Source organism: Drosophila erecta, unplaced genomic scaffold, assembly GCF_003286155.1.
Source record: "Drosophila erecta strain 14021-0224.00,06,07 unplaced genomic scaffold, DereRS2 tig00000152-arrow-arrow-pilon, whole genome shotgun sequence".
Taxonomy (NCBI): Eukaryota; Metazoa; Arthropoda; class Insecta; order Diptera; family Drosophilidae; genus Drosophila; species Drosophila erecta.
In genome coordinates this window covers 1,223,919-1,235,889 of record NW_020825211.1, presented here as the reverse complement: position 1 = coordinate 1,235,889, position 11,971 = coordinate 1,223,919, and the positions used below count along the sequence as shown (strand labels likewise).

The following is an 11,971-nucleotide window of genomic DNA, read 5'->3' as shown; positions in this document are numbered from 1 at the left end:
TGAAAAGTACCCAATCTTTTAAGTATTTTGATTTTACACATTTATATATATATCTTATATATATGTTTTGGATAACCGATAATTTTAACAACCAAAAATGAGTTAGGCAATGCCCAACATTTTTGTTTAATAATATTTCCCAATTACCCAGTCATCCTGACCAGTGCTCACTGTGCCGGCGCCTCAGTACGTTTCAGGTTTTGGGCTCTGTACCGCCTCGTTTGGCTTTTTGAAGTGGCCTCGGTCGCCGTCGACGGCGACGTCAGTTTTATGTTTTTCTGTAGTGTTTTTGAGGCTGCATATAGTTTAAACAATTTGGCCACCGCTCGCGTTTAGTTCTCTTTCGCGTGCGCCAAAACCAAGTAATCAAGTTAACAAGTTGCCGGCCCGACAAAATAATATTCAGTTTTAGATTCAGCTTGAGTTTCGATTTCTGATTTTTGGTTAAAACGCAATTCAGTTTCGGTTTCGAACTCGATTGCGCTGCATTGGAGTGCTATAGATCTGTTTTAAAGTGCTCGATTGATTGGCCGATTGATTAGCGGGCCACGTGAAAGTGAGTTTCATTGTTTGTTTTTCCCATTTATTTGTATTTTTTCTGGTTATTTTCGACGCCGTGCTGCATTCCAAGTTACACATATTTTTTTTGGAAATATTTTTTGGCTGCGTCAGTTTGGCAAGCGGCGCAAACGTTAACCCATGGCTGACCTCTGCCTTTTAACGCGTGTGTTGGGCAAGGATTTTACGAGTGTGTGTTGAAAAAGTATGCGAAAAGTGTATAATGGAAATTCGTTAATTGGAAAACAAAGTACGTGCTGTATTGGCCCTAAACATTTGAAATAATAAAATATTTCGTTTGCTTGCGCTGTAGTTGTTTGCCTGTTCTGTGAACAAAAAAATATTTTTTTTTAACCTATTTTTCAATAAACACAACGTTAATATGGCTGTGTCGCAATTTATTGTTAAGTAAGCCAGTGTTCCTTGACCACAATGTAACCGCTTGATAATAATAATGTCATAAAACGCAGTGCAACATACATTTATTGAAATTTTCCAATAAATGCAACGCAATGACTCGGCCCCTATTAACCACTTAAAGCCGGTTTCCCTTGCTCCAGTTTTTTGTGGAGTCTTGCAGAGTTCGACAGGTGAACATCGCACTTTGCCCAGCTAACAAGATAGAGTCAACAAATCCCACGAAATCTCCAACGGCCTTGAAAAACTCATAAGCCGAAAGATCAACATCAACAAAAATTCCACAAAAGGCGCATAAATAAGATACGACTGGGTTTGAATTTTTGGTGAATTTTAAGTTTCTGCTCTTGTGAAGTCAGCTGAAGGCAGCGACGCATGCGCAGCGGCGTGTAAACAACAGTGACCCAATTGCCTCATCTTGCGGCAAACCGCTGGCTGCATCGGTAAAATGCAGTTGATTGTGCAACTGGCGAGGGAGATTAACATATGAGTGGCAAGTATGTGCAATTTGTGCAAATTGATAGGCGCCACATGGGGCAAGGAGGGCAATGGGGTTTTTCCAATTATGCAGCTTGAGGAAATGCCGCAGTGAAAAATCTACCAGACACATGAGACGGCAAATTTCCCGCAATCGAAAGGAAATCGAGTCAAATGCACTGCAACTCGAAGTTTCCTTTTGTGTTTTGAGCAATGAAAAGTGCTTGGTTTTCCAAATATACAATGAAAATTTCGTTTGGCTTTAGTTTATGAAGTTCGAGAGCATTTATTGAAAAGTTGTCATGCGAAGTGCTACGTGCCATTGTGGCGCTTTAGCCAAATCAATTTAGCCAACCAATAAATGCGTCAGCACTGAGGCAAATAATTTCCCAACTATCGCCACACAATGCAAATAAGTCACACTTGCGAGAAACCACCAGCAAACTCCCCCAGCCCAGAAGGCCAACCGAAAACTTCAATTGACCAACTGACCACGTGAATGTTAATCAAAATGCAAAAAGGCAAGTAACAGCTCAGCCCTCGCCCATCAATTACCACCTGTCAATGTCGCCGCATCGCTGGCTTCTTTTCTTACCGGTTTCCATTTGCGGCCAAAAGCGACACGGCAGTTGGCCGAAAGAATCCAAATCCAACCGAAACAGTCGGAGAAAACGGGCGGATGACCTTGAGGCGGGGCAATCGGGGCTTGTCGCTGGGTTTTTGGTATGAAAGTCAAGGTTGACAGTTGCTTCATGATTAGCATTAGCCATTGTTGCTTTTGCTGCTTTGTTTTATATTTTCAATTCCACTTTGAGGGCTAATTTTTATGGTTTGCAGTCTTATAGTTTTTTTTCAAGCGCATTTTATGAGTGTCATCGGCGGGGCGACAGCTATAAATTTGTCAGCCAAGAAAATATTTAAGCTGTCAATTAAAACGATTGGCAAATATTGAACACATGGCAGCTATAAATGGATATATAATTACCTTTGCTATGAGTCATATCAGCCCGAAGGTTAATTGCTTCTCTCAACAAACAATAATCAAGGGATACCTATTTTGGAATTCCATTTGCCAGCTATTCTATTCCACTTCCCACCAATTCAAATCGAATGCATCCAGTTTTCATTGCGTGCATAACTTGGTGTTTGGTCTCAACTAATTTTGCTTTTCATTTTCCGCCGCTTGGCATTCCTTTGCCCCTTTGAGTGTGGGAAACCGACAGTTGCAGATAAAATGTTGTGCAGCGGCAAGTAATCGGCAGACTAACAAATGTGTTTATGCAGCTGCACTGGAAAATAAAGAGCAGTCTTAGAATGCAGGAGAGCGGACTGGATTAAAAACTGCACGCCAGGGCTCGTATATTTCTGCCAGGGATAACTTAAAGTGCTGCTGCTGTAAAAAAACATGGCCATATCAATATGTATGTTTTATTTATTGACTTGCTGCGAGCCCGGCAGAAGGAAAGCGAATGCCACGCTGCAGGACGCCGCTCTTTGACAGTTGGCACGTAGCCGGCCCAAGACGATGGGGCGTATACGTATTATGAGTTATGAGCGCGCCTCGGCGATCACGTATACGCCCCCTATGGCTGGCGTGGCACCCCGCCGTCCGTTGTCCGTTGTCCGTTGTCCTGCCACTTGAAATAATGTTGATGCCCCGCAATTAAATAGAGGGCACCGCGATTGTGAATTTAATTACCACTGTAAACAGTTTATGCTCCAAATTCGTTGTGTTTTTTGTAGTTTTTATTGGTAGCCCATGGCGAGAGCAAGCGAAAACCAAACGAAACAGTACAATTTTGAATGCTATATTTTGTATTTACCAGCTTGCTTGCTTTATTTTTTTAGCCAGCCATTAGCAGCGGAAAAACTAAGGGGAAAACAGGCGGAAAAGGGTTCGGGCGGCGAAACACTACGCGCTGAGAAAAGCAATTTTCCGGTTGAGTTTACAAATGGCGGGCGCGGCCAGCGCTGAAAATAAATGACATATCACAGAGTCTGGTCACCTTTATGCGATGTCCAAAGTAAACACATGGAGGCAATGGCCAGGGGTGTGCGAAAAGCGGGCTTCGAGGGGGTTTTCCTGGGGTGGTGTATCCTTGTTTGTTTGTTTGTTTGTTTGCTTGCCTCCGTGGACTCCTTAGTTATGCATGTGTGCGGGCGTGTTGTGTGTATTTGGATGTATTTTAGGTGGATGCGGTCCTGTTTTGGTGGTGGCCTGTGGTTTGCTCGCTCTGTCGTCTCGGAATTCAACTGAAGCTCTATTTAGCTTTGATTGTATTAAATGGAATCAAGACTCCGCTTTCCGTTGGGTTGGGCTGTGCATATTCATATTATTTTTATTACAATTTGATTAGCATTCAATTTGCAGGCTCATTTGTTCGTTATTAAAGCGCGTTTGCAATTAGTAGAACTAGAACTTTCTGAAATGCAATATTTCTGGTAAAAAATAACTTTAAACAGTTGGCTCGAAAAACATCCTTCAGTTCGAATATTTTTACAGGACCTTTTCGGCCTCCCTTCTGGATTTCAATAAATGGTTGCCATTCATTTTCGGGCAACTTTTGTAGCCCTGCTAGTTGGTGTTGTTTACACGACTACACTTACACACACACCCGTCCATGCACACACAGGCACACACACACAGATACACACACACACACACAGACAGACACACATTCCCGAGGACAGTTATGAATGGCAATCCATTCGCTTAATGGAATTTCGTGTTGTTTAACTTTTACGTGGCGCCCACGTTTGGCTGGGAGGATTTCAGGGCAGGGGCGTGGAACATATGTGTGTCCTTGGGTCAGTGGAACCACCCTGAACCACCCTGAGCCACCCTGAAACACCCACCCCCTTGTCCAGGCCATCGTCGTAAAGCTTTATTAGCATTTATTATGCAAGACTTTGCCCCGGTCAAGTTTGTGTCTCTGTTTTAGTTTTATGATCGCTTCCGACTCGACACCTAAGCTCACCCTTAACCCATGTTAGCCAGGTTTTAATTTCAATAAACGCACATTTTATGGCTGCGCAGGTTTATGGCCACGTTGGATTTATTTATTTTTCATTACATTACGCCAAGTGCGGGGTCCAAACTTCAAAACTCAACGGGTTGAATCAATTGAACGGGCTGATGGTTTGGTAATGCTAATGGGTTAAGGGGTTAAGGGGTTGGGTGGTGTTGGGATTGGTTCGTGTGTGTAATCAACAAAAATTGCCAAAATGTAACTCGATAATTTCGCTCACACACAGCAATGCATTCGAAACCAAAACAGAAACAGAAACAGAAACAGAAATCGAAATCGAAACTGTGAAACCGAAACTGAAATTGCCGAAATGGAAATCGAATTGCAGCACGGAAAATGCAGGATTCTGCATTCTGGACTCTGGATTCCGGATGCTATTGGGATTCTGGTTTGGCTGGCTGGGGCTAAGGGAAATTAGGGAGACGGGAAAGAAAGCGGGGGCAAATGCATTTTCAGGTGGACAAATGCGGCTGTGTGTGCGTAGTCGAGCGCCAGTGTGCAGCAGTGACAAATGTTGATAAGATGCCATCGATTCGCATAATTTATGCTGCCACTGGTGGCACAGTGGGCGCCAAAAGTTCGCCGCCAGCCGGAGGAACAGGAATTTCTATATTTTTGCGTGCTGCAACCAGCCAAGTGTATAGCAAAGCTATAAATGATAGTCAAACATATTAAATTGAGTCTTTCGCATTGAGTTGACTTTCGCAGGCCACTGTAGACCCTTGGGGAATATTTCCGGGCACAACCACTCGAGCACACACATGCACACACGCACATACCTAGGAACCCACACAAGGATAAATCTCTGCCGGCTGCGCTGTCGGCGTCGGCAACATATCGAGGACATTTAAATCGCTCTTAAGTCTCGTTTAATTGGTACTTAGCATGCAAATGCAAAATGAGGCGAGATCCAAGGCAGCAATTGTCGCACTGTATCTTTTGCTCTCTCTCTCTTTTGCCCTCTCTCTATCTCTCTCTCTCTCCATCTATAGCCTGTGCTTGTGTGCCTGCGTGTAAGCATGTGTGTGTATCATTAGTTACATGAACAATATGCCAGACACATCGTCAGTTTGAGTTGCTTTCGGTTGTCTCAGGCGTGGAAACCCTTTCCCCATTGTCCTTGCTCATTTCCCTCCCCCTGCCACGCCCCCTTTCATCTGCCTTGTTCGAGTGTGTTTACCAACACAAGCACACAAAGAGACTGTTGGCCACACAGGGAAAATCAAACAAGCACTTGTCAGAACTCGGAATGCATGAAGATCTTATTAACGGCTGCTTATGTCCTTATTTAATTATTTCAGAATCATGTGCACGTTGGTAAAGAATGGGTAAAAATGGGGAATTACTATTTTGGCACGATGTTGGTTTGCAACTATTAGCAATAAACTACCAATCGAATTGATAGGCTGACACTCGTTTTGCTCAGTGCACTGTAAGCAGAGCTTGAGAGAGCGCAGAGCGTCGAACCGAATCGAATCACATTGCATTGCATGAAATCAAATCAAATTTAATTGAAATGCCATACAAAAATATTTTGAGAGCAGAGACGAAAATTGATTGATTTTCGGCTAGCCATCGAAAAGTCTGATTTAAATGCCACGCCCCCCTGTGCTGTACGCCCCCTTTTGCACACCAATTTCCCTGCGGCCAGCTCTCATTGATATAATTACAAAGTTTTGTTGGCCAGTTGATGAGCCAGTTGGAAAACATAATCAAGGATGCGATTTTGCCGTTCTCCATTCCACACTCTCCATCTCGCCTCCGCCGCCGAAAAAGTTTTAATTTCAAATGAAGTTTGTACAGGGGCGTGGGCCGGGGGCGGGGGGCGGGCAATAAAATAATCAAAGCGTGCACAAAAGTGCAACGAGAATTGCCGAAAAACTGGTAACAAAAGTAAGCAAAATGAGGAAGAAAGGCTGCAAGAAAAGTGGGGGTGGCATTGCCGTCATCCAAATAGTGGAAAAGCCAAAAGGCATAGCACAAAAAAGAAGGGGTATCAGGCTGGAAGCAGAGGTATGATGAGCCGCAGCTCACGAAGGCCAGCTCTTCAGCTTAGTAGGTTTCAAATCAGAATGGCTTTCCCTTTTCTAAAGATGTAACGTGCAATGCATATGCCCTGTGTCACTGCTCATCTTACAGGGTGTGTGGGCAGTGGAAAAAAGGGTTAGCACTGCGGGGCAGTGCAAATTTACCTGAAGACAGGCGAGGAAGTGGGAGGTGGGTGGTGGGAGGGGCGGACAAACTTAACTGGAAATCTAGTCGAAAAATGGGCAAACTTGGCAAACGGAAGCGGGCATCGAAAATGCCAATGCCGTTAGTGCAGGCGTAATGAGAGTCAGCCAGAATGGGACAGCAGATCGGCGGAAGGGAGATGGAGATAGGGATAGCTATTATGCGCCATTAGGGCATAATTAAAATGCTTGGAGCAGCAGAAGCGCCAGCAACAAGAACAAGTGCAGCGGCCAAGACGCTGATAAGGACAACCAGCTGAAGGAGAAATGTCGGGTGAAAGGAGGCGAAAGTGCAGGTGAGCGAAAGAAAGCGGTTGAGCGGCGACAAAGTTGCCAAGGCAAACAGAAATGGTCTACAAAGAGTCGGGCTAGGAGCGGGAAAACTGGAGAAAGGGCCACATTCCCGTTGGAGTCGAAAACCGCCATGAGCGATTCTTCGCCCCAGGAAATGTCTGAGGATTAGAAAACTTTTTCGAACTGCCTGAGAGTATGCAACAGAATATTGCGCAGGCAGAAAGCTAAATGAATTTCAAGTGCTCTAAAAACTCAGCTTGGCATGGTTTTTGGAGAACAATCGCCTGCAAGAATATCGAATTGTAATTAAAAACTTCTTTTACATTCCTTAAATAACGTATTGATAAATTGATTTATGCTCACTGCTCATCATAATTTTTGATAACATTTGGTGCATTATTTCGTGGCTGCTGTGCAACCTTCATGTGCTGTCCATTTGGTATGCAATTGGCAATAAGGACATCAAAGAGGACTTCACAGCCTTCCCCTTTGATGGGCGCACTCCCCACCCCTCTGGCCATTCTTTTTTGCCCCCTTTATCAATCTGTGCAATGAATTTTGGCAATTAAGCAATCACTTCGCTCATATGCAACGAAATTTTGGCTGTTAGGCATGGAGGCATGTGGGTGCAATGGAGGCGGGAGTGGGCGTGGAACTTGGCTCCAAAGACGGTGGCAGAGCTCAAGTGTACTACCCATACGGAAAACTCGTCTCAACTCAACTCAATGAAATGTTTGTCTGTTATATGTACCGTTTCGTTTCGTTTCGTTTCGCTTCGTTTTCGTCCTTTTTGGGAGGAGGGAGCAGTGGAAGATCCTTCTGCTTTTTCTGCTGATTGCCTTACGCTACAACAGGCAATCTATGGGAATAAAGATATGCATATGTGTGCAGTGTGTGTGAGCCATGCATTTTTATGGCACTGTTTTTTGGCTCTTTTTTTGAGACTGGGGAGGACCATATAGGATAGGAACGCACTCGAAAAAGCAAAAGTTTTCACTTCAAGTACTTTTTTCGCTCTGCTTCTTGGTACTGTTTTTTATTTTTAGCAATTTGCCGTTGTTGCTGTTGTTGCTGTTGCTGCTGCGGCATCATCATTCGCCTGGCAAAAGAGTTTGAGCACTTGAGTAGCATTAAAGCATCAAACGATTGTCTACGGAGCCAAAGGCAATTGACTTCTTCGCTCGACGATACCTAGTAATGTGTGTAGGGATATGCAGTTCGAAATTGCTTGCCAGGCAGCGTGGAAATTATGGTTATATAATCCATAAACGACACTTGACAGTCCCTGTAAACAAATCCTATATATAGCATTGATATTGATTTAGTTGTGCGCAAATACGGCAGATACTCTTCGTCAAACTGCATTTTCCAGTTGACTTGTTGGGCTTCAAGTGTGCACCTTACTGCTATTTTTATTTTAGTGGCCCATATGTTCTCATTAAAGCTGCCCAAATCCCTAATGGGCTTTCAGACTGGACATGTTTCCATTCGCCTCTTACTCAACATACCCGTACATATCGAAGAGTACATATTCAGTTCTTCAGTTTTTGATTGGGTATTTCGTTTTGGTACTCAGCTAACTTGACCTCAAGCCCATCGTTGGGAAATTGATACCCTGACCATCAATCAGATTTTCCTGCGTGATGGCGGAAATGAAGTGCCAACGCCTTCGGCAAATGGCCACAATCCAAGCAAATGCCGTCAGCTGCGCAATTAGCCACACTAAAAAAAGAGGAAAATTAAAATAGTTTTGGAAAAGTGTAAGTCAGTGAAAACCTATAGTCTAAGTATTGTAATTTCATTCAATTTATTGCAATACCTAGCTGGATATTCTGTCGTAATTACATTTCATTGGGGAAATGGCAGTGCACACAAAGCCCTGGAAGTGATTCGAATGATTGCAATAATATTTTAACATATTTTGTGCAATTTATTCGGGCTATAATTTTATCAATGCTGCACTTGCCCACTCTATGCCCATTTGCCCATTGCCTTTTCAATTGCAGTATAAATGGGACGCGAAATGCGGCAAAATGTAGCAAATATTATATAATCAATGTATTTATTTATTTTTTCTATTTTTTTTGCCATTGCTTAGTTGGGGTGGCATTGAAATAATTTAAATTATTTTCACAGTGCGCTGGAAATTATGGGCAAACAATTAAGCGGCTAGTTTTTGGCCTTTCCCGTGGCCAATTGCTGTTTTCTATTAACTCTTTTAGCCCAGAGGGGCTTAAATAACGCAAAAACACAGCCGCATTGTGACATTAAATGGCATTTGAATATTTTGTGCGTATTGCATTTGGCCAGTGGAAATGCAATTAAAATGTAAAAATTTATTAAGCTACTTTGGCAATTTTCCTAATTACGCGCATTAAAAACAAAATGTGAGAAAAATGAGCATTTTACACAATTTGCAAGGGAGTTTCGCCAGGAGCAGCGGAAAAGTTGACTAAATATTGCAAATTTGATTGTCACGCAATTTGGACTGCATACTTTCAGGCGCGCAGTGAAAATGCCGCCTTCTCGTGGAACTATGCTAAGCGGAAAACAGTTTTCCCATTTTCCACTGGACAAGTTGGGCAATTACCATTTCTTGTAGTTGGCGAGTTATATTAATTAGTCGCAAATTTGTCTGGGACATCTGAAAATGGAGCTACTGCGATGGAATTCTTACAAGCATGAGTGTGATTAGCCTTTTCCTACTTTCAGTGCGAGAGAAATGAAAAGAAATCATTTCTACACCAAAAATAAAGTAATTGTAACATTTACTCACGGCATTTTTGGTGTTTATTTGAATGCGTTTTCCCGACACCCAACGCCTTTTGCTATTGACCTCTATTTTCGCGGTATCCCCACTTTGCCATTTCCCATTTCCCATTTCCCACTCGCAATCCCCTTACCAATTTCCATTTCAATTTCGCTTTCTGGTGTTGCTGTTCTCCTTTTCGAGAGCTGTCACCAAATATGATTTATGCACCGCCTCTGCGGGGGCATGCCACTTCTATTGCAGTCGGTTTTTCCCTGGCCGCTGACAGAATCTGCCATTGATCGATGCAAATTGCAGTGGATTAATCACACAAAGAGCACTACAATAATAAAATATTTGCGTGTGTCCTTTTCCAGTTCACAGCATGCAATTTGGGCAAAGTGGAAAATTAACGTCGACCCTGTTGATTGGCGGCATCCTGCTGATGTGTCTGGTTTTGGTGCAGAGCAAGGATCCCAGTGCCCAGGACACGCCGCATATACGGCACAAGCGCGGAATCTTCTGGGACTTCTTCCAGAAGATGGTCATCACCAAGAATCTCATTGTGGACGTGAGTTGTTACACTGCCACATATTTCTATACTACAAATGCATACACAATTCGTATACAGCAATATACAGATACCCGCAACACGCTGAACGATATCTACAATACTGTCAATGAGCAATTCAGCGATCCAGGTCCCGAAAAACCCACCTCTCGTCCCAGGGTGACAACTGAGAAAACCGTGAGTCCAACACACTTGGCCAGGAATCAATAATGTTACTATCATATGTATCTCCTTCATAAAGTCGATTAGTGGAGAGGAGAGTGGCAGCAACAGCGAGGAACCCACAACTACGGAGGCTTTCCAGATCTCTCGCTATGAACTGGGCCGCATTCTGGGCAGAAACTTCCGGGGTCTTCAAAAGCTGGCCATGAGCGAGTTCAGCACGGCCCTAAATGTAAGTAGTACCATATATCTAGTATATTTGTGGAGAAAACATTTGATTCCTATACATATTTGGCTCCTAGGCCACCAAGTACAATCTGGCTGAGTACAAATCCGAGGCAGATAAACAGTTTGCCAACAGTTTGGCGGTGGAGAAGAAAAACCAGCTGAAGAGTCTCAAGGGCTGAGCCACGCCCCCTCTACCCAGCGCCTCCTGATAGTTATCTCTGTGATAGGCTGATGACTGCATATCCCCATATTTTTTTGCTTATTTATTTGTTCGCAACCCGGCAACTATATCGAGCAAAAAGCGGATGTGGATGCGGTTGCGGAAGTGTCCCCAAACGCACACGGATTCGTGTCTACGACTATTGTGTGTCAAATTAAAAAGTTTTTTGTCATAATTTTATTGATAAACTTTTAAGTTAAGAGAGAAGCAGCAGCACCGAAAAAAAAAAAAACGAAAAACAAAACAAACACTGAAGCGGATGAGAGTAACAGAAAGGACAAGTATGAAAATAAAAACATTGCAAGGCGGAAAAGCTGCTGGGTAAAACTATACACAAATTGAAGTCCTGTTGTGCTATTTTTTTTTTAGGTTTCCTATGGGTGTATTTATTATTTTAGTTTAAATAGAATTCAAAATATATGTGTACTGGGAACACGAATTGCAAATAAACTTAAGGACTTGTACCGTACAAATATACCAGCCAATTGTGTTTCAAAACAGAATCAAACCATAGTGTTTAAGTGATTTTGGGCGCAGCAGTATTAAAATAAGTGTAGAAATAAAAGGGGCATTGTATTACATATTTTTTATTGGAATTTCTCAGATTTTATTTCGACTGAAACTTGCAGTGAATATGAGTTGAGGGGGGCCCTGTACTCCGCTTCGCCCCTTCCCCGCCTACGATTGTTGCAAGTTTGTGTTGGCTGAAATCGAAGTAAAGTTGGAAACAAATCCAAAAGGCAAAACTTGCCAAAATACAAAGACAGTTTTCGGGTCTCTGTCTGCCCTCGGCAGGATCTGCTTTCGCCTCGTCCTGTTTGGCTCCTTTGGCCGCAGCATAGTTAGCAGAAACCACTAAAAGTGTCATAATTCGATGCCCATGAGATGGCTGTCTCGAAAGTACGTTGGCCGACAAAACTTTGGCGGTAATGACTGTCGTTCCCCAAGTCCCCGAAAGTCCCGAAAGTCCCTCTCGAGCCGCTCCAAAAGCCTGGCGGTGCAACTGTGCGTATGAGCAACCTGCCTTGTCTGCAA

At 43.3% G+C, this 11,971-nt stretch overlaps 1 protein-coding gene across 1 annotated transcript; it reads left to right on the top strand.

The window, feature by feature from the left end:
- The first annotated feature begins 299 nt into the window (after positions 1-299).
- LOC6551568 lies at positions 300-11,416 on the top strand. Its single transcript, XM_001977253.3, has 5 exons — positions 300-556; positions 10,133-10,326; positions 10,387-10,503; positions 10,568-10,720; positions 10,791-11,416. The coding sequence occupies exons 2-5, from the start codon at positions 10,141-10,143 to the stop codon at positions 10,893-10,895; spliced, it is 561 nt and encodes a 186-aa protein (XP_001977289.1). The 5' UTR covers positions 300-556; positions 10,133-10,140; the 3' UTR covers positions 10,896-11,416.
- Positions 11,417-11,971: the final 555 nt, after the last annotated feature.

Excerpts from the sequence above, each read along its gene's own strand:
- LOC6551568 (XM_001977253.3), top strand. The coding sequence starts at position 10,141 with ATGCAATTTGGGCAAAGTGGAAAATTAACGTCGACCCTGTTGATTGGC. Across the intron at positions 10,504-10,567 it reads GGGTGACAACTGAGAAAACC|TCGATTAGTGGAGAGGAGAG; the intron begins GTGAGTCCAACA and ends TCCTTCATAAAG. Across the intron at positions 10,721-10,790 it reads AGTTCAGCACGGCCCTAAAT|GCCACCAAGTACAATCTGGC; the intron begins GTAAGTAGTACC and ends TTTGGCTCCTAG.